Source organism: Phascolarctos cinereus, unplaced genomic scaffold (genome assembly GCF_003287225.1).
Source record: "Phascolarctos cinereus isolate Bilbo 61053 unplaced genomic scaffold, phaCin_HiC Scaffold_5;HRSCAF=322, whole genome shotgun sequence".
Taxonomy (NCBI): domain Eukaryota; kingdom Metazoa; phylum Chordata; class Mammalia; order Diprotodontia; family Phascolarctidae; genus Phascolarctos; species Phascolarctos cinereus.
This window is the reverse complement of record NW_027555958.1, coordinates 9,606,143-9,626,749: the sequence shown is the minus strand read 5'-3', so window position 1 is coordinate 9,626,749 and position 20,607 is coordinate 9,606,143. Positions and strand designations below refer to the sequence as shown.

The 20,607-nt window shown below is 48.3% G+C and overlaps 1 protein-coding gene across 1 annotated transcript in view; it reads right to left on the bottom strand.

Annotated features, from left to right (window-relative positions):
* RAMP1 (receptor activity modifying protein 1) overlaps positions 1 to 20,607 on the bottom strand; it is a 98,342-nt gene that overhangs the window by 42,317 nt on the left and 35,418 nt on the right. The window contains exon 2 of the mRNA XM_020972175.2: positions 20,357 to 20,495. Coding sequence (XP_020827834.1) covers positions 20,357 to 20,495 — 139 coding nt within the window. The remainder of the gene's footprint in view (positions 1 to 20,356; positions 20,496 to 20,607) is intronic.

The following is a 20,607-nucleotide window of genomic DNA, read 5'->3' as shown; positions in this document are numbered from 1 at the left end:
CCTGCCCAGTTACTTTGTGATCTATCTTTTCTTGCTCAGTACCAGCCTCCAAATGGCTTTTCTCCTAACTGCCTCCCATATTCGGTGGCTCTCCCCTTCATCTCTCCCATCCCTCTATCCCTTTCTCTTTTTTTCTCCCTCCCTCCTCTCTTTCCCCCTCCTCCCTCCCTCTCCCTTTCTCTGCCCTTGCCCTTCTCCATTTTTCCCTAGTCTGTGCCCCTCTCTCCAGTCTCTCTCTCCCCACGCTGGCCTTTCTCCTTCTCCCCAGTTTCTCCCTCTTTTCCTCTCCCTTCCGCTCTCTCTTTCCTTCTCCTTCCACCTTCTTCCCCCCTTTCTCCCTCCCTCACTCCCTTATCCCCATCCCTTATCCTTCCCTCTCCCTTTCTCCCCATTCCTCTCTCCTTCCATCTTCTTTCTCTCCCTCTTCCTCTCTCCTTTATCTTCTCCCTCTTCCCCACTCCTTTTATCACCATCTTTCCTCCCTTTTTCTCTCCTCCTTCTCCCCCTACTCCTTATTTTCTCTGCCTCCTCCCCCTCTCTTCCCTCCCCCCTAAAGAAATTTGCAGCTGCCTGGAAAAGTCTCAGAGCACGAGCAGAAAGGTCACTCTGACAACATCATTTCTTATTTTCTCCAAACCCTTCCAGCAATTAGACGGTATTTAGAGCCTGATGACTCTCTGAAGTGATTACCTACTGCTGGAAGCTATTAAAGTCCCATTTGCAAGCCTGAGGCCCCTGTTTAACCAGGCAGGCTCTGCAGAAATGACAGCCCAGGCACACAGAGGCAAGGCTCTCACTGCCAGAACGTCGGTGCACAGGACCCTGCTGTAGTCTGTCCTCACTGGGTCAGAGCAATTTTTACGTTCATTAATGATGCCTAATGTCAGTAGAGTGTTTTATAATCTCACAATCCCATCTGGACTGGGTCAAGCTCCAAACGTCACCCAGGGCCCAGACACAAAACTCTGGCTTTATTTAGACTGGGTTCGATCTCAGGCAGCTGGAGACACACATTGCTCCCCTTGGCTCATGTTTATACTTAGGGTTTTCCTGGGGAACATAAAACTTGACTAGCTCCTAAGACTCCACAGAAATGAAAAGGGCTCCTATGCAAGCATTCAGGCTAACAATATATCAAATACAGGACAGGATCTATTTAACCTAAAAAAATGCCCAAATGACAAAAGACTCACCCCTGAGCCCATAAACAGTTAAAGCAATTGTCCTTTCCTCTTTGGTGAAACCATTTAGCCAGGAAAAGTATATCAGAAAGTGAGTGTGGTATAAAAAATAATAAATAAAAAGCCAAAGTCATTGGGAATAATGGAGAGGGCCAGACAAAGTCAGGAAGACCTGAGTTCAAATCCTGTCTCAGACCACTCCTAGTTGTGTGGCCCTGAGCAAGTCACGTAACCTCCCTCAGCCTCAGCTGCCTATCTATGGGGATAATAGCAGATTGCACCTTCCAAGGGTGTTGTGAGAATCAAATGAGACAACATTTATGAAGCATTTTGCAAATCTTGAATTGCTATAGAAATGTTAGCTATTATTAAAACTAAAAAAAAAAGACAGTGGCAGAACTATTTTAAAAAATACAGGTAGGTCCCTGACACTGAGATCTCTTCTACTCTGTGCTCCCAACTGTCTGGAAAGAGGCAATGAGAAAGTCATGCACTCAACTGATACACACAGCTAGACCAGTGGGAAGCTGTTTGCGTGTCTCCCTCCTCTCACCATGACTCCCAAGTCTAGAATCATGCTTTTTTATCCGCATTTCTGCTGGGGTTTTCAGGTATGACACTGCTATCTCATTTTATAGATGAGGATACCAAGGCTCAGAAAGCAGTTGGCCTATTTTTAGTTAATAAGTGGCAGGGCCAGAATTTGAACCTGGATCCGCCAATTCTAAGTCCAGGGTCCCTTCCCGCTGTTCCAAGTTGGTCTCCGGCTTCCTTGGATTTCATCTTTCTTGGTAAGGTTAGAGGCTCGTGCCCTTTCCAAAACTGATTTTGGATAGCCCTGACCACATGCAGAAAACGTACCTCACAAATGCTCTCTCACTAAGAGCTCCCTCGTGAGATAGTTCAGTCCAAGCCCCTTGTTTCCAGGGTCCAAAACATCATCAACTTAGAATGAGAAAGGATTTTAGAAGCCTTTAGGTCCAACCACTCATTTCCCAGAGAGGGAAACTGAGGCATGGAGAAGCGATTTGTCCAAGGTCACTCAGCCATCATGTGTCAGAGGCAGGACTTGAATCCAGGTCTTCCTCACTCCATTCGCTATGACATGCAGTCTCTCTCTCTCTGTCTGGGATCATGACTCTGGAGCCAGAAGGAACCTCAGAAGTAATTTAATCCAGTTTGCTCATTTTGTGTAAGAACAAAATGAAGTCTAAAAACATCATCTCTCATCCAAGGTCGCATGTAGTAAGTGGCATTGTAGAGATTTGAACTCAGGGCTAGCAATCCACCTGGGCAGCTAGGGGGTGCCACAGTGCATAAAATGCAGGGTCTGGAGTCAGGAAGACTCCTCTCCCTGAGCTCAAATCCAGCCTCAGACGCTGTGTGACCCTGGACAAGTCACTTCACACTGCTTGCCTCAGTTTCCTCATCCATCAGATGAGCTGGAGAAGGAATGCAAAACACTGCGGTCTCTCTGCCATGAAAGCCCCAAATGGGATCACAGAGAGTCAGACAACTGAAGAGGACTGAACAACAGCCAATGACTCGGGTTCTGCCCTGTTGCCTCTTGAAGACGAGGTGTTGTGACCTTGGGCAAGTCCCTCAACTGCTCCAATCCCCAACCTCCTCCTCTGTGAAATGGGCACGTGAAGGACACAGGGCACTATGAGAGCCATCTGTGAGGCTCTTTGCAAACCTTAAGGCATCGCGATCTCTCCCACCTGAGAGAAGCTCCTTGAAGGCAAGACTTGGGTGGCCTTGTCTTTGTACTCACAGGGCCTGGCATCTATCAGGGACTTCACGGCCGACCCTTGGTTTGAATCAAATTCTTCGAGAAAGGAACATTTCACACTGTCACAGAACTGGGCCTCGACATGTTTGCCCTCCCCGCCCTGGGTCCAGGCTGACCCAGGCCCACCCAAGTCCCTGCTCGGTTCTGGCTCTACCCACGAGCACCCAGAGAGGAATGACACCCCAGCCTGCCGGGAGCTGGTGGAGGTGGGGAGGTGGGGGCTGGGACCGTGAAACCAGAACCTGGGGAGAGCAGGAGAACAGGGTATAAATAGTCAGGCACATCCTGTGCCATGTGGGAGATGGCGTGTGTGTGTGTGTGTGTGTGTGTGTGTGTGTGCGTGCGTGTGTGTATGCATGCGTGCACTTCGGAGTGTGTGGCTATGTGACCACAGGCTCCTAAAGAACCCCAGGTCACTGAAGCAGACTTCGGATCAAGCCCAGGGAGATGGATGGGCCCTGATATCTAACTGGCGGCCCCTGGCCTCATCAACATTTTCCCCTCCTGACATTCTTTCTGTAAGTGACAGATGTTGACATTCTCTCAGGCTTCCGCCCCCCAATCCTGGAGCCATTTTTGACCCTCCCCCATTTGCTCCCATCATCTCTAGTTAGTTTATCAGATATGGTTCTTGTTTCCTCTCTAAGGTCCTGCTCCAGGCTCCTCTTCTACCCTAAAGTTAAGGGGAAGTCAGTTGGGCCATGTCCATCTGTACCCTGGTGTCAGCTGGGAACTGCCTGACACTCTGAACAGACGCCCTCATCACTGAAGGCCTTTAAGCCTCGGCATCAGGACTTAGAAGAACCTCACTGTAGATAAAGAGGTTGAGGTCCTTTCTAAGTGAAGCTGACGCCGGGCTTGAGGGGCTCGAGGGGCAGGACGGAGCAGCTGCACATGGTCTTTGGAAGTGTCCTGGGGGCCTGACTTGCCTCTGAAGGCCAGGATGATCCCCTGCAGCTGCTGGCCTCCCCTTTCAGCCACAGACGTGCTTGTAATCCAGTCGGGTTTGGGGCAGCTGGCTTGCTCCTTCAGAGGCTGGGAAGGCTAATGAACAGAGTGGGACAAAATCTAGGGGTGGGGAACGGGGATGGGAAGGATGGGGGTGGGAAGGGCCATCTCTCTGTGCACGTCCTGAGCCCATTTGTACAGGGCGCTGTCAGAGGCAGTTAGCCAGGGGCCGTTAACTTGTTGGGACTATACCGGCCACGTAATTCTATTAAGGGGTAATGATCAACTCAAGGACACGGAAAGGATGAGCAGCGAGACAGTGAGAGGATGGGCGGAAGAAAGTATTCGACAGATCGACCTCCCCACGGCTGGAGGGGCAGCTCACTTGGAGTCCAGCCCTGGGTTCCAATCCTGCTTCTGATGCTTGCCCATGCAAGTCACTGAAACATCTTGAGCCTCAGTTTCCTCATCTGTGAAATGGGAATGAGGATAATAGTCCCTGTCACATCCAGTGTATAGCAGGTGCTTAAAATAGCAATTGACCTCAGTGAGGAATCTTGTGCACTCTCTGCCAAGCTCTGCTGCCGCATTACGCGTCAGTTGAGGCAACGTTGATCAGTGGGAAGGGAAAGAAAGCCAGCTGGAGAGCTGGGAAGACCGAGTGGGGCACGGAGTCATGGACCTCTCTAGGCTGGCCGCTAGGTGGATAGAGAGCTGGGTGGAGTTGAGAGGGTCTGAGTTCAAGTCCCTCCGCAGACCCTCGCCTGAGGGACCCTGGCTGAATCACTGACCGTCTCTGCCCTCATCATCCTGGCCTGCAGAAAGAGAACACCCGCGTGAGCCTGCCTCTCTGGCTCCGAGTCAGTGCAGGTCATGCACTCTGCCGGCCCAAAGGGTGGTTTTGCTGATGATACAGAAGAGGGGTCCGTAGGCAGAGCGGGGAGCTTCCTGTCCATTTGTTCAGTGGTGCCAGGCTCTCCGTGACTCCTTTTAGGGTTTTCTTGGCAGAGCGACAGGAGTGCTTTGCCATTTTCTTCTCCAGCTCATTTGACAGATGAGGAAACTGAGGCACACAGGGTGACATGTCTTGCCCAGGGTCACACAGCTAGGAAGTGTCTGAGGCTGGATTTGAACTCAGGTCCTTCTGACTCCAGGCTGAGAGCTCTATCCACTACCCCACTTTGCTGTCCTGATGAAATCAAGAGTCTGCACCCAAAAAGTGTCAGGTGACGTTTCCATCTTCCTGCCTCCTCTAAGGCCTTCTTGGTTGCCTGGGCAAGTGCACGTGACCCCGAGGGTCAGGCTCCCCAGTCCCCTGGCCCCCATGACTCCTGCCCCCCAGGATGGTAAGGATGAGTAGCACGGAAGAGGAAACCCTGGCTCAGGGTGAAAAGGAGCTGGCCTGGAAACCCGTCTCTGCCCCATCTCCCTCTGTGGCCGTGGGCAGATCACGCCGCCTCCTCTGGGCATCGGCTTTCCCACCTGTCACTGAGGGGGAGTGGACTCCGTGGCCTCAGAGGTGCCTCCCAGCTCTCAGCCTAAGATCTGTTACTAACACCAGGAATGATCCCAGGCTTCCAGCCACAACAGTCTGCTTAACACCTGGATCCCTCCGTCTTTCCAGCTGGGCCTTTCTGCTTGCAGAGCGTGACATGACAGAAGGACATTAACGTAGGGCGTGAAAGTCTACAACATGAGAGGCCCCTTTGTCCTACTGGAAAGGGCTGGACTGGGGTCAGAGTGCCTGGCTTCAAACTCCAGCTTTGCTCCTTAGGAGCCTTGTGGCCTTGGGTAAGTCACTTCCCTTCCCCTGGGCTCCAGGGTCCTGCTTGGTTAAATGGGGCATTGGACCGGAGATCCTCTTGGGGCTCTTCCAGCGCTTCATCCTGAAAAGTCTTGGGTCACGCTGCCCTCGAGTAAAATCTAGACGTCAATCCCACTGTCTGCTGCTGCAGGCCTCTTGGGGTCATCAGGAAAGACAGTGATGTCTGTGTGGAGAACGGCTTCCTGCTTGGATGAGCAAAGACTGGCAAAGAAGGGGGCAGAGAAGCCTGTACCAATCAAGGGCCTTTCGGTGGAAAGTATTCCAGAGCCCCGGCCATGTCACGAATCACCCTCGGGAAGGAGGTACTTATCTTGACAGATGAATAATAGGGGGCCGTGCAGGCAGACCCCACCTTAGCTCCCGAGAGGGGAGCGTCACTCAAGGGCATCTCTACCTCTGTCCTGATGTCCTTCGCTTCTCCCTCCCCGGCCCCATCTCTCCATCCATCACTCGTGGGTGCTTGGAGGTGGCTCAGCAGCCAGAGTGCCAGGAACTCACCCTTTGCAGGGGCTGTGCCAAGCCTCCCTTCCGGTGCTCCCTGGCCAGACAAAGGCAGTGTGGCCTGATGGATGGAGTTTGGGGATTGAATTTAGGAAGGCCTTGGTTCAATCTTGGTGCTGGCTCTAACGAGCTCTGTGACCCTGGGCAGTCACTTTAATCACTGTGGACTCACAGTGATGGGGAGGGGGACCTAAAACCCTAAAAGGAAAAGACCGTGTTTTTGGAATCTGGACCCCCAAAAAGGAAAATTCAGGGGCTTTTTCAGGGATTTTTTTCCTTTTCAAAGGGATCTTAAAACCCCTCATTTTACAAAGGGGGAAATTGAGGCCCAGGAAAGTGAAGTAACTTATCCAAGGTCACACGGATTGTAAGCAGTGGAAGCAGAATTTGAACTCAGATCCTCTGATTGCAGCATGGAGCCTGGCACAGCACGGGAACTTAGTAAATGTTTATTGGCTCTCCAGTGGTCTAAGCCGCCTTCCGCAGTAGAAGAGCATTGGCCGGGAGTCAAATTCCCCCCCTCCCCCGCCCACCCCATTCTGGTTTGTATAACTCTGAGGAGGGCATTTCCTCTCTCAGGGTCTCAGTTTACTCAATTGCAGAAGGCGGGAACTGAAGCAGATGGTCTCTCAGGTCCCTTCCAGCTTCAATGACTCCAATGACAGGCAGGTTGCAATCTGCTTTAGTGGAGGGAGGTCCCACACTGGGACATTCTCCCATTTATGTAATGACAGGCTGTGGTTCTAGAGCTCCGCAGTCCTAACAAGAATGGCAAATGTTCCAAGCCTTGTAAAAAGAGTCAGCCCACGGCCTCGGGAAATCTCCGGGCTCTCCGCCACCAGGAAGTTTCTGTTCTCCATTCTGTCCTGGAGAAAAGCAGAAGTGGCAAGGGTCCCATCACTGTTTGTGTTTGTAGCCTGGGGCAACCACAGAGTCAGAGAGTGTTGGGGTTCCTAGAGTCCACTGCGTCCTCCCCATCTTATGAAGGAGGAAGCTGAAGTCTAGAGAGAAGGAGCTCGCCCAAAGTCACTCAGCAAATGGACGAGTTTGTGAGTCCTGAGGAACCAGAAGGGACCTTGAGAAGTTGCCTGGTCCAGACCTCTCCTTTTATAAGAGGAGGAAACTGAGGCTGTGCGGTGGGAAGAAACATCCAAAGTCACATGGGCAATAATGAGCAACAGAGCCGAGATTTGAACCCGGGTCTTTTGACTCCAAGATCTAATCTTTACCTCCTTAGGAACCAGTCGACAAGCATTTACTGAGCGCCTTCTTTGTGCCTGGGAAGGGGATAAACATTTCTTAGTAATATACAACATTGTTAAGTGTCCACTATGTGCCAGGCACTCTGCTCTGGGGACTGGGGATCCAGAAACAAACACGAAACAGCCCCCGCCCTGAAGAGGCCTATATTCTATTGCGGGTGACGCGTCAGTCAGTTAACAAATATTTGTTAAATGCCTACTGGTCGCTACACAAACGTGCATGTGGACTGCGGTCTGATCTGCCACAGTGGGACGCACTGTACCTTGACCCTGACATCGCGATGTCATTTTGGTCCTTCCTTGAAAACGAGGAAATCTGGCCTCAGACACACAAAAAACAAAATAACAAAAAACCAAAACACTTACTAGCTGTGTGACCCTGGGCGAGTCACTTAACCCCATTGACTAGCCAAAAATAAAAAAAAGAAAATGAGGGACAACAAGCAGGTGATAAGCACTGGGCTAAAGGCTGAGAATACAAAGAAAGGTAAAGTCCCTCTTCTCAAAGACCTCACAATCTATTGGGGGGGGGGCAGACAACATGCAGCTAACTGTACAAATAATTATATGTAAGAGAAGAAGGAAAAAAACAACCAAGGGAAGGCACCAGGTAGTACGTACAAAACAAGTCCGATTAAAGTGTGAGCCCTCCAGCTAGGGAATGGATGGACCACGTGCTGCAGAGGAATGCAACAGGCTATTATCAACTCGCTATTAAAATGTTGGGTTTTTTGGGGTTTTTTTAGGCGATTGGGGTTAAGTGACTTGCCCAGGGTCACACAGCTAGTAAGTGTCAAGTGTTTGGTCTGAGGCTGGATTTGAACTCAGGTCCTTCCGACTTCAAGGCCAGTGCTCTATCCACTGTGCCATCTAGCTGCCCCCAAAATGTTGGGATTTTGAGAAGGCTGGTGATATATATGTATATATATATGGACGGATGAACAGGGAAGTGAGCAGAAGCGAACGTCACAACGTCATGAAGAGATCCCTGAAAGGAAACTGACCTCCAAGCAAACAGTCGGAAGCTGTGATGGCCAATCTACCATCAGTGATATCTGAAACATTATGGAAGCTGAGAAAGGTATCACAAGATTAGAAAAAGGCAAACGTCCTGATTTAAAAAGAAACAAACACAAAAAAAGGAGGATCTGCAGACCCTAGCCAAGTGAGCTTGACTTTGATTCCTTGGAAAATTCCTGAAAGGGTCATTAAAAAGATGGTTGTTCAACCAATAGAAAGGGAAGTGACGGTTACAGCTAACCTGGCTTCTGCCCATGCCAGACTAACCCCGTTTCCTTTTGGGACAGGACTACTGAACCAGTACATGAGGAGAATGCTGTGGATGGAGGCCACCGGGATTTTAGCAAGACTTTAGATACGGTAGCTCATGGTCCTCTTTTGGAGAAGACGGGGAGTCATGGATTAGGTGATAATACAATCCAGTGACTGGCTGCTTGGATGGCTGGTGGCTGGAGTTCTTGAGGGGTCCTTGGTGTGGACGCACAGTCGAGTGGAGGGGGCAAGGCACGGAGAAGCAGTAGTTGTTTTGGAATGGATCTAGGGGTCTTAGTGACTCACGAGCTCCATATACGGAGTATTGGTGCTATGGCAACCAAGAAACCGGCTGGGTTTTGTCGGGACAATAACAGGGCTTAGCTTTGCGAATAAGGAGGAGATAGGTCCGGGATACTCTGTCCTTGTCCGGCCTCATCTTGTGTGTTGTGGTCAGCTCTGGGCACCACAGCTCAAGCTGGAGAGTGTCCAGAGGAGGGCAACAAGAGCAGTGAAGGGTGTGTAGATGAGAAGACGCAGGGGGACATGCTGGCTGTGTTCAAATATATGGAGGGCTGTCATGTGGAGTCAATAAACAGAGTCAATTTATTAAGTGCCTACTATGTGCCGGGCACTGTGTTAAGCACTGGGGATATGAAGAAGGGATGAGACATCTCCTGCCTTCAAGGAGCTCACCGTCTAACACGGCAGAGGGCTTGGGCTTACGTGTTCTTTCCATGACACCACACTGCCCTTCTTTGTTGTAACCATGTCGATGGCTTCTAAACATGGCGGCCATTGAAGTTCTTCCCAGGTCAGCCAGGGACGCTGGAGCCCGTCCTTGAACGAGAGATTCTCTGCCAACAGCTGAGGGGCAGGAAGAGGCCAAATCCTCCTTTGCCATCCTCTCCCTCTGAGCAGGAAATACTTGGTAGCTTTCGTCAGCTGCTCTGTTTCTCTGTTCCTTGTTGCCCAGCTGAAAACAAGGCCTGAAGATGCCTTTTTAAACCTCACCTCTACCAAGGACATGAGAAGAGGAAGGAAAACCCGTGCTCTGACTGGCTGGCTATTTCTCCCCAGCATTGGCCACCTGCCCTCTACCACACAGCGGACAGGTGCTCAACCAGCCTTTGATGATGGACCCCCAGTGAGGGAGGACCTGTTCCACTCTGGGACAGCCCTCTCATTTATCCTGATGCTTAACCTGACCCGGCCTCTTTCCAGTCTCCACCTACTGATCCTGGTCCTGCCCTCTGTGCCAAACAGATTGGAGATGGTCCCTTTCCCACATGGCCCCTACTGAGATGTGAAGGCAGCTCTCCTGCCCCTCCTGAGCCCTCTCTTCTCTAGGCCCAACCTTCCCTGATCCTTTTGGGAAACTGAGGCCTTGGGAGAGGAACAGAATTTCTTCTTCTATATTTCTTTAAACAACATATTTATTTATTTTTAGTTTTCAACATTTACTTCCATAAGATTTTGAGTTTTAAATTTTCTCCCCCTCCTTGTCCTCCCCCCACCCCAAGATGGTATGCAGTCTGATATAGGCTCTACTTATATATTCATGGCAGGCAGGTAGGCGATAAAACACCCAAACCAATGAAAATAACAACCAGCATTACACAGCACTTTAAGGCTGGCAAAGAACCTAACATCCACCACCTCATTTGAGCCTCATAATAACCTTGAGTTCTAATGTTCCCTCTCAGACCAGCTGTGTGACCCTGGGTAGGTCACTTAACCCCTCAACCAGGGTTTTCTCATCTGTAAGCAGAGATAAGTAACAGCACCCACCTCCCAGGATATTCTCATTTTACCATTTTGAGATGGAAGTAACTAAAACCAAGTGAGGTTTAGTAATAGGCCCTAGGCTATACTGGTAGTGGGCAGAAGAGCCAAGATTTGAACCAGGCCTCCTGACATCAAATTCAGGGATCTTTGCATACATCAGGCACTTTCTTCATGTTATGGAGAAGCAGAGGCATGAAGAGGTCTCTTAGCTCATCCAAAACCATGGAAAGCATCCACACTGGGCCCTCAGCTCATCCAAAACCATGGAAAGCATCCACACTGGGCCCTTAGCTCGTCCAAAACTACAGAAAGTGTCCACACTGGGCCCTCAGCTCATCCAAAACCACGGAAAGCGTCCACACTGGGCCCTCAGCTCGTCCAAAACCACGCAAAGTGTCCACACTGGGCCCAGCCCAGATCCTCTGCCTCTCCCACTCCACGGCTACACCAAGAAGAAATGGGTTGTGCCCCAATGTGTGACTCTGGGGAAGTCATTCCCCTGCTCTGGCCCTCAGGAGACAGCATGGTACAGTAGAGAGCAGAGTCTGAAGCTCTGAGTTCAAATTGTGCCTTGTCCTTTGCTAGCTGTGTTATTGTGGACAAGTTACTTCATCTCCCTGAGAATCAGTTTCTTCCTCTGTAAAAATGAGGGAGCTGGGGTAGATGCTTTCAGAGGGCCCTTGTTGACTCTGACTTTTAAGGTAACAGGATGAGAATGTATAGAGTGCTGGGCCTGATATCAGGGAGACTCATTTCCCTGAGTTCAAATCTGGTCTCAGATGCTTACTAGCTGTGTGACCCAGGACAAGTCACTTAACCTCTGTCTGCCTTGGTTTTCTCATCTGTAAAATGGGCGCAACAATAGCCCCTACCTCCCAGGACGATATTAACCTGGTCTACCTTAACAAGAGGTCTTTCTGACTCCAAGTCCAGTGCTCTGTCCACAGTACCAGAGGACTTCAGCGCATCTAGTCCAATGCCTTCATTTTATACAGGGGTGAACTGAGGCACAGAGAAATGAACTGTCCAAGTTTGAATAGACATTTAGTGGCAGAGCTGGGATTTGAACCCAGGCTTTTAAACTCTAAACTGGGAGTTCTTCCTGTTGCACTCAGCTGTTTCAGCCATAAGAGAGAATGCTAGGCTCAAAGCCGAGCTCTGTCAAATACTGTCTGTGGGACTTTGAAAAAGATGCTGCTTCTCTCTGGGCCTCACTTTTCTCCAGGAAAATCAGGGTATTGGACTAGACAGCCTCTGAAACCTTCCCTCAAGAGCCCGTGACATTACAGGCCCATAAACAGCCTTAATGCAAGATGTGTTCAGCCAAGTGCCTGAAAGAAGTTGCAACCAAAGTGTCCCAAGGAAGGAAGGTGTGAACAGTGCCCAGAGGAAGGTGTGATCAAAGTGTCCCAAGGAAGGAAGGTGTGAACAGAGTGCCCAAAGAAGGAAGGTGTGGCCAAAGTGTCCCAAGGAAGGAAGGTGTGAACAGAGTGCCCAAAGAAGGAAGGTGTGACTGAAGTACAAGTATGAAGTACAAGGGGCTCCCCAGGCCAGGGCCTACTTTAATGGCAAAGAGGAAGGCAAGCTCCTGGAGGGCAGAGCCAGCACTTCATTTCTGCCTTGGTGGTTGTCCCCGTCCCTCGCCTGGCTTAGGACACAGGAAATACTTTAAAAATGCTTACTGAATTTTTGAAAAGACAGTTGGAAGCAGCCTGGCTCCACATGGGATGGTGCTGCCAAAGTGATTCTGGGAGACTAAAATGTGATTTCCAAACAAACAAACTATGAAATAACACAGACTAAAATCACCTGCTTGGAAACGTCTATACCTTTCCATGCTTCCAGGACTCTTTTATTTTCTTTAAGCAAAGTTACTCTTACTACCACCATACCCTCATATTTCTAAGGCAGGTTAAGGTTGGTCAAGCATTACATGAAAGAGGGAATTTAGTCCCCCCCCTCCAAAAGACCCCAAATTCAGCATCAGCAAGGTCCAAGTGGGTCTAGAGAAGCTTCTCACCTGAGTGCTAGGATTGAGATCCTTATGCCAGGATAAATAAAAGTAAAATACATAAATTATAATAAAATGTGAAGGGTAAATAATTTTTTTTAAAAAACCTTTATCCAATGCTGAGGTGGCCAACTTCCCAAAATAACCCTTCCCCCCCCAACCCCGCCCCCATACTTCCAGCTCTCCACCTTCCACCCTCCTACCCCACCCCCAACCGGAAAAGTAGCCCAGCCAGTCCTGTTAAGTTCTTTATCACCAGATCAAATTAAGGAGCAGACTCTCTGAGCCTGGCTGGTGTCTGGGATAATTATTCACACACAGCTGGCCTCTCATCTCCGACGGATGTCACGTTTCCATGAGCCAAGACCGGTAATGCATCAACAGCCAGCTCCCTCTGACATTTTCAGTGCTGGGTTTGCTCCCTCCCATCTTTTGCCCAGGAATCCTTTCCCAGCATTTCCAAGTCAGGTCAGCAGCACAATTTGTATATAAATGCCCAGCTGAAGTGCTCCTCCCCCATCCCAAATTCAACAAACTCCTAGGAAGCCCTGCAAGCTCTGGACACCCACCCCTCACCTTCAGAGATGGAGTCTGGGCCAAACAGTGGAAAGAGACCCTCCAGGTCAAAGGGACTTCGGCAGGTGGATGGCCTTGAAAGAATTGAGCTGTGTTCTGAGCTTCCCAGTGCCAATTTCTGGGGCTCATTCTCCTCCCGATGCACTCAGTATCTTTGGGAAAGAGTGGGCACACCCTTACAGAACTACAACAGGGAGGTACACGAATGAGGAAAACCTGCGTGCTCAGGGTAACTCACAGCTGTGGACTGAGGACCTCCATGTCATCGGTCCGTCTAGGAACATTTGCACTACATAAAGTGTCTTCTCTGCTCACTTCTCTCTTTCTGGTCCTCCCCATCTCTGGCTTGGCAAACCTTCTTCTCAAACTGATGAAGCAGTGATAAATTCTTTGACTCAGAATCATTCTTAAAAGGTAGACTTATGTTATTATATTGGCCAGAAGCTCTCTTTAAACAGAGAAACGCAAAGCTTAGCTGGTTGGCTCACTCTGGAGCAACGCGGGCAAACCTAGACAGCTCTTTACTTATAATGTATATTGTTAAATCTAGCTGTGTGACACATGGGGCATGTCACTTAAGCCAGTTTGCCTCAATTTCCTCATCTGTCAAATGAGCTGGAGAAGGAAATGGCAAACCACTCCAGTATCTTTGCCAAGAAAACCCCAAATGGGGCCACAAAAAGTGGGAGGCAACTGAAAAATGACTGAGCAACAAATGTTGTCCAATCAGCTGCTGACTAGCTCATACAATAGCAAATCTGCTGCAAAACCTGTCTTTCCCTTTCCTGGTTTTCCCTCTCAATGTTTTGTTTATTTACTTGTGCAAAGCCCGGGTGGCAGGGAAGTCACTAGTCTAGAATCTTGTCAAGTTCTTGCCCATTGTCAAGGGCCATATAAATAATCCAGATTTGGGTAGCGGGGAAAAGCAAGGCCTATTAATTATATGACCTTAGGAAGATCACTTAACCTGTGTAAGTTTGCTTCCTTGTCTCTGATGAGGAGGATCTTCATCCCCCTTGTCCCAGTTCTTTGTCCCAGTCATTAGGCGCATGTGATGGACCTGGTTCCAGTTCACACGCTTGGGCAGTCAGAGAAAGGGTGGGGCTATACACAAACACAAAATCTGTGCCAGACAGAGGCCAATGAATCCTCTTCAATCCAACAGATTCTCTTCCCTCCCCCTTTAAGAAAGTAGGCAGCCTCATGGTCTCCATGAACATTAGGAAATCAATGCCAGACAATCCAGTGAGAAGCAAAGTCCTCAGGGGAGAGAAGCTCATGAGAGGTGGTCCTCAGAGAGAAGCAGAAAGAAAGAAGGAGCCATTACCAGATGGAAACACAAAGGATGAGAAAGACAGGCATGGTGGGGTTCATGACAGTGATCCACAGCCCACTCCTGTCCCTTTGATGGTACTGAAAGTCATATGGGCTTTGTGGGTCCCAAGGGAAGGTGGGATCAACCAGAAGAAAGAATGGCTTGACTCCCTTGCAACTGTGACTTTGTGGGACCCAGATAGGAGCCAAATACTGATGTCCTCTGGGGAAATCCAAACAAACACAAGCCAAATACTGATGTTCCCAAGGAAATTCCCAGCTGAGGGCATGACCTGAAGAGTTACTTAATGAGAAGCCAAGATGGAGATGAGTCCAGAGCTAGGGTTCTTACCATGCACTAAGGTAGAGCGAGGGTAATAATACTTCTCCTTCTGATGCCCTGGGGTCATAACTTTAGAAACCTCAGTTAGTATTTTTATGGCTTTCTTAGGAAAACATGAATTGGCTCTTTAAGAGATAGACTAAATACCCAACATCATGAGTAAAAATCAGTCTGAGTAGTTGGAGACTTAGAGAGGCGGGGATTCTTTAAAAGACAACAGCAGATTAATCTGAGCTGACAGATCGAGAAAGATGACCGATTATTACTGCGGCAGTATTAAGTGCCCATGTTTCAGGAACCAAAACTCAAAATGGAAGATGATGGGCTGGGTACCTGGTACATGAAAGAGACTGTCCTAACAATGACAGCATTGTATGCTAATTATAGCCCTCCTCTATGACCTCCAATGGCTCCCTAGTGCCTAGAGCAAAGGTCTCCAAATTGCGTGCCATGACCTGTCTCCTTGGCCAGAGGATAGGAAGATTGTTGGCCTCGAGGTGATGGCCAATGGTGGGCTTGCCTCTAACATGACTGTACCACCCTTAGCCTCTACCACATTCCCCCCACTATGACCCCTCCCTGTGCTGTGCGGACTCCTAATCTCCTTGTGTTTGAACTTGGCATGGTCCACTTGGGGCAGTAATGCACCAAATGCCACCTGGGCACCCACAGTAGCAGCTCCTGCCCAGGCACCACTGGCCATTGGGAGCACTCCTTTGCTCTTAGATCACTTCCCCTGGAGGGGGTGCTCAGAGATGGAAGCAGCGACAGGTGAGTAAGACTCCCTCCCCTTTCTTTTTAGTTGCATCAGAGGGGTCACACCACAAGCAGGCACGATTCGATGGTGACATACATCTCAAATATTATCACATTATCTTCCCCTCCCCCACCCAACCCACTCATCCTCCAGACTTCTCTATTGTCCAGGGAACCGCCCTCCTTCCTTGGTGTTACCTTCACCTCTTCCCATTCCCTCACCCCACACATCCAATCAGCTGCCAAATCTTATTAATTCTACTTGGACATTTCTCACTCTTCTCTATGCTCACACAGCCACCACCTTTCTTCAGACCCCTATTACCTCTTACCTAGACTATAATAATAGTCTTTTTTCTTTAAAAAAAAATTACATTTCCCCCCCAGTTGCATGTAAAAGCAATCTTTAACATTCATTAAAAAAAAAAAGCTTGAGTTCCAAATTCTCTCCATTTTCCCCCTTCCCCCTCTCTGAGATTGTCAGCAATCTGATATGGGTTTTACAAGTGCAGTCATGTAAAACATATTTCCATATTACTCATTTTGTGGAAGAAAGCATGAACCAAAAGAAAGAAAGAAAAAGAAAAAATAGAGAAAGTGAAAAAACAGCATTTTTTGGTCTACATTCAGACTTCAGCAGTTCTTTCTCTATAGGTGAACAGCATTTTCATTGTGAAGATTTTCTTGGATCACTGTATTGCTGATAATAGCTAAGTCATTCACAATTGTTCATGCTACAATGTTAATGTTACTGTGTACAATGATCTCCTGGTTCTGCTCACTTCACTCTGCGTCAGTTCATGTAAGTCTTTCCAGGTTTTTCTGAAATCCTCCCACTCATCATTTCTTATGGAACAATAGTATTCCATTGCAATCATACACACAAATTATTCAGCCATAACCCAATTGATGGGCATCCCCTGAAATTCCAATTCTTTGCCACCACAAAAGAGCTGCTATAAATACCCTTCTACAAATAGGCCCTCCTTTTTTAATCTCTTTGGGATACAAACCTAATAGTGCTATTGCTGGATCAAAGGGTATGCATGGTTTTATGGCCCTTTGGGCATAGTTCCAAATTGCTCTCCAGGATGGCTGGATCAAAAAAAAAACGGGGGTTACAGCTGGGTGGCACAGTGGATAGAGCACCAGCTCTGGAATCAGGAGGACCTGAGTTCAAATCTGATCTCAGACACATAACACTCACCAGCTGTGTGATTCTGGGCAAGTCACTTAACCCCAATTGCCTCACCAAAAAAAAAAAAAAAAGATTGGATCAGTTCACAACTCTACCAACAATGCATTAGTGTTCCAATTTTCCCAAATCCCTGCCAACATTTATCTTTTTCCTTTTCTGTCATATTAGGCAATCTGATTGGTGTGAGGTGGTACCTCAGAGTTGTTTTAACTTGCATTTCTCTAATCAGCAGTGATTTAGAGCATTTTTTCATATGACCACAGATAACTCTGATTTCTTTGTCTGTAAACTGTCTGTTCATATCCTTTGACCATTTATCAATTGGGGAATGAAGCATATTCTTATAAATTTGACTCAGTTCTCTATGTATTTTAGAGATAAAGCCTTGATCAGACACTCGCTGTAAGATTTCTTCCTCGACTTTCTGCTTTCCTTCTAATCCTGGCTGCACTGGTTTTTGTTTGTGGAAATACTCTTTAATTTTATATAATCCAAATTATCCATTTTACATTTCATAAAGCTCTGTCTTGCTTGGTCCTAAATTCTTCCCTTATCCATAGATGGTATCAGCTTTTATATCTAAAGCATGGACCCATTTTGACCTTATCTTGGTATACAGTGTGAGATGTTGGTCTATATCTAGTTTCCGCCACACTAGTGACCGATAGGAAATGCTGAAAAAGGAAAGGTCAACTCAGCTGTCCTAGCTGGGGGAGTGGGCAGGGTGCTTAAGTTCTAATGGCTGGCCCTTATCTTGACAGAACTCTCTACATCTGGAGAAGGGAAATTCCTCAGGCCACCACAGCTGGATAGGAATTATCACCTTCATAGCTAACATTTTATGTGGTGCTCACTGTGTGCCAGGCACTGGCTAAGCACTTCATAATTATCTTGTTTGACTCTCACAACTCCAGAAGGTAGGTGCTATTATTATCCCCATTTTACTGTTGAAGAAACTGAGGCACAGAGGTGAAGTGATTAATGTGGTTGCCCAGAATCACAGAGATAGTAAGTGTTTAAGGTAGGATTTGAACTCAAATCTTCCTGACCCCAAGCCCAGCACTCTAACCACTGCCCCACCTTACCCTAGAACATTGTTCTCCTCTGGCTTGGTGTCTCTGCCTACCAAACAATGCCCACACCCGTGGTTTGGTCTCAAAAAGGGAGTGACCCAATCCAAGGGGATGCTCTGAGAACAGTTCTCAGGTCAAGTCTGTCTTTTGTGGTAAACGAACCAGTGGGCATCCTGGTCTTCTGTGCCTGGCTAGCAGGAGGGCCAGATCACCCTGGGGCGAACTGGAGAAACTGAGTTTGTGAACCTGTAGAACCAGTAGACTTCACTCCCACAGTGCCCTGAGTGGCTGCTCCCCTGTGGCTCTGATAGGCTGTCATAGTCACGCCATGCTACCCAGTGAGTACCCTTCCCTCTTCCATTAGAATGTCAGCTCCTTCAGGGCAGCTGTCTTGACTGCTTCAAGCATTTAGCACAGTGCCTCAGACATGGAAAGCACTCAATATGTTCTGTGTGTGTGAGTGTGTGTGTCTATCTCTTTGTCTCTCTCTGTTTCTCTGTGTCTCTCTCTTGGTCTCTCTGTCTCTGTCTGTCTCTCCCCTACCCCGCCTACTCCCTCCCACCCCCCAGCCCTTTTTTCTACCCTACTGCTGGACAGCTCTCATTCCTGGGACATCCTCCCTAACGTGAAGCTCCCTTTGGCCTCTTTATGACTGCCGCCCTTTACCGCTCCTGCTTCTGTTCTCTGGGGCCAAGTAGGACAAGGCTTTTTGGTTGTCACTGTTGGGTTTTTGTTTTGTTTTCATTCTTACTGATGTCTTCTGTTTTAATATCACCTACATTTGCCAACATACTCCTTCCCTCTTCCCCCTCCTAAAGAGCCATACCTTCTAATGAAGAACGCAAAATCAGCCCATGTAGCAACTAAGTTTGACATTATCTGCAGGATGTGAGATAATGAGATAATATTTGTAAAAATAAAAACAGTTGCCCGGGGTCACATAGCAAGCAAGTGTCAAAAGCAGGATTTGAACCCAGGCTCATCACTCGATCCGTTGGGCCACACTGCCTTTGTCCCAGCAAACATCTCTGGACATGGACAGAGGCAAGCGCTGAGGCTTGGCAACATGGGGCTGGTAGAAAGAATGTTGTTCTCAGAATTAAGAGGACTGGATTTGAAGCCCAGCTCTGACACTTAGTACCTGTGTGACCTCGGGCACCTCTGCTACTTTCTCTGAGACTATTTCCTCATCTGTAAAAATGGGGATAAAATAAGTCTTGTGCCAACCAGCTCCCGAGGGGCCTGGGAGGGACTTCTCCTTCTTTGGCTCCTGCTGATGAGAATCCCAGAATTAGAAGGGGCCAGAGGCTATCTAGCTCAACCTCCTCTATGAGGTCACTGACCATGGCCATCCAGACCACACTTGAACACGTCCAAGGAAGGAGAATCTGCTATCTTTCATCCTACTTCTGGACAGGTCTAACTGATGGGAAGCTCCCCCTTCCACCAAGAATACATATGCCTCCACCTACTGCTTCTGGCTGTACCTCCAGGGGCCAAGAACATCCAGTCCACTCTTTCTTGATCATGGACATAGTGAAGAAGTTGTCACGTAACTCTCCTTTCCACTAAACCACACCCAGGACGTCTTCTCTTTCCAAGCTAACCATCCCCATTTCCTTCAGCCAGGCCAGTCCAAATCCAGTTATTAATCAACACTAGAAGGCAAGCTCTTTGTGGATAAGGATTGTTTCATTCTCTGTATTTGTATCATTAATGCCTGGCACATAGTAGGTGCTTAATGAAGACTACTTTATCGACTGATTGAACTACCTTTTTCCATTCTAAAATGTTTAATTGATGTATTTTTTAAAGACAAAAAATAAGAGAAATAGGAAAAAATCAACATAACTAATCAATATATTGAAAAAGTCTAAAACCATTGCTCTGTATAATGTTTGTGGGGCAGCTAGGTGGCACAAGTGGGTAGAACACTAGATCTGGAATCAGGAAGACCTGAATTCAAATCCAGCCTCAGACACCGACTAGCTGTGTGACCCTGGACAAGTCACTTAATCCTGTTTGCCTCAGTTTCCTCATCTGAAATGAGAAGGAAATGGCAAACCACTCCAGTAAAATTACCATGAAAACCCCAAACTGGGTCACTAAGAGTTGGACATGACTGAATAACAACATAATGCTCGTGGGTCTCTCACCTAAACAAAGGCCTGGGGGTGTCTCCCTTCTTTTAAGCGTGCCTGTTCATTGAACCACTTCCAAATCTACCTGACTATAAATTCTATAAAAACCTCTAAAGCCTATATCTCTCCCTCTCATCTACCAAGACGGCACCAGAGACTTTGTGAAACGCTTTGCTGAAATCCAGGTATCATGGGGAAGTCCCAGCTCCTGCAATGGGCTGCCCAGAACAGACGTCCACAGTCACCATTTGGGGTCATGCCCCACAGAGCAGAGGTCTAGGGTGGGAAGCACAGGGTCCGCCATTTATCACATCCCCCCGGGGAAACACAATCTGCAAACCTCATCCAAAGAACTGAGGAAGGAGAGTGACTTACCTGAACGTCTGATCCCAGTCACACCAGAGCTCCTTCGCAATCTCCTCCATTTCCAGTTCAAACTTGGTGAGGCAGAGTTCATTCATGAGCTGGCCAAAGTCTGCTTCTGGGCAGGCAGTGACCGTGACCACGTGGTGAGCTGAAACAGAGAATGGAAAAGGGAGGTTTCTCACTGGGATGGCCAAGAGGGGAAGTGTAGCAGAGTGCAGAGAGTGGCAGGCCCAGAGGCAGGAGAGGCCTGGGTTCAAATC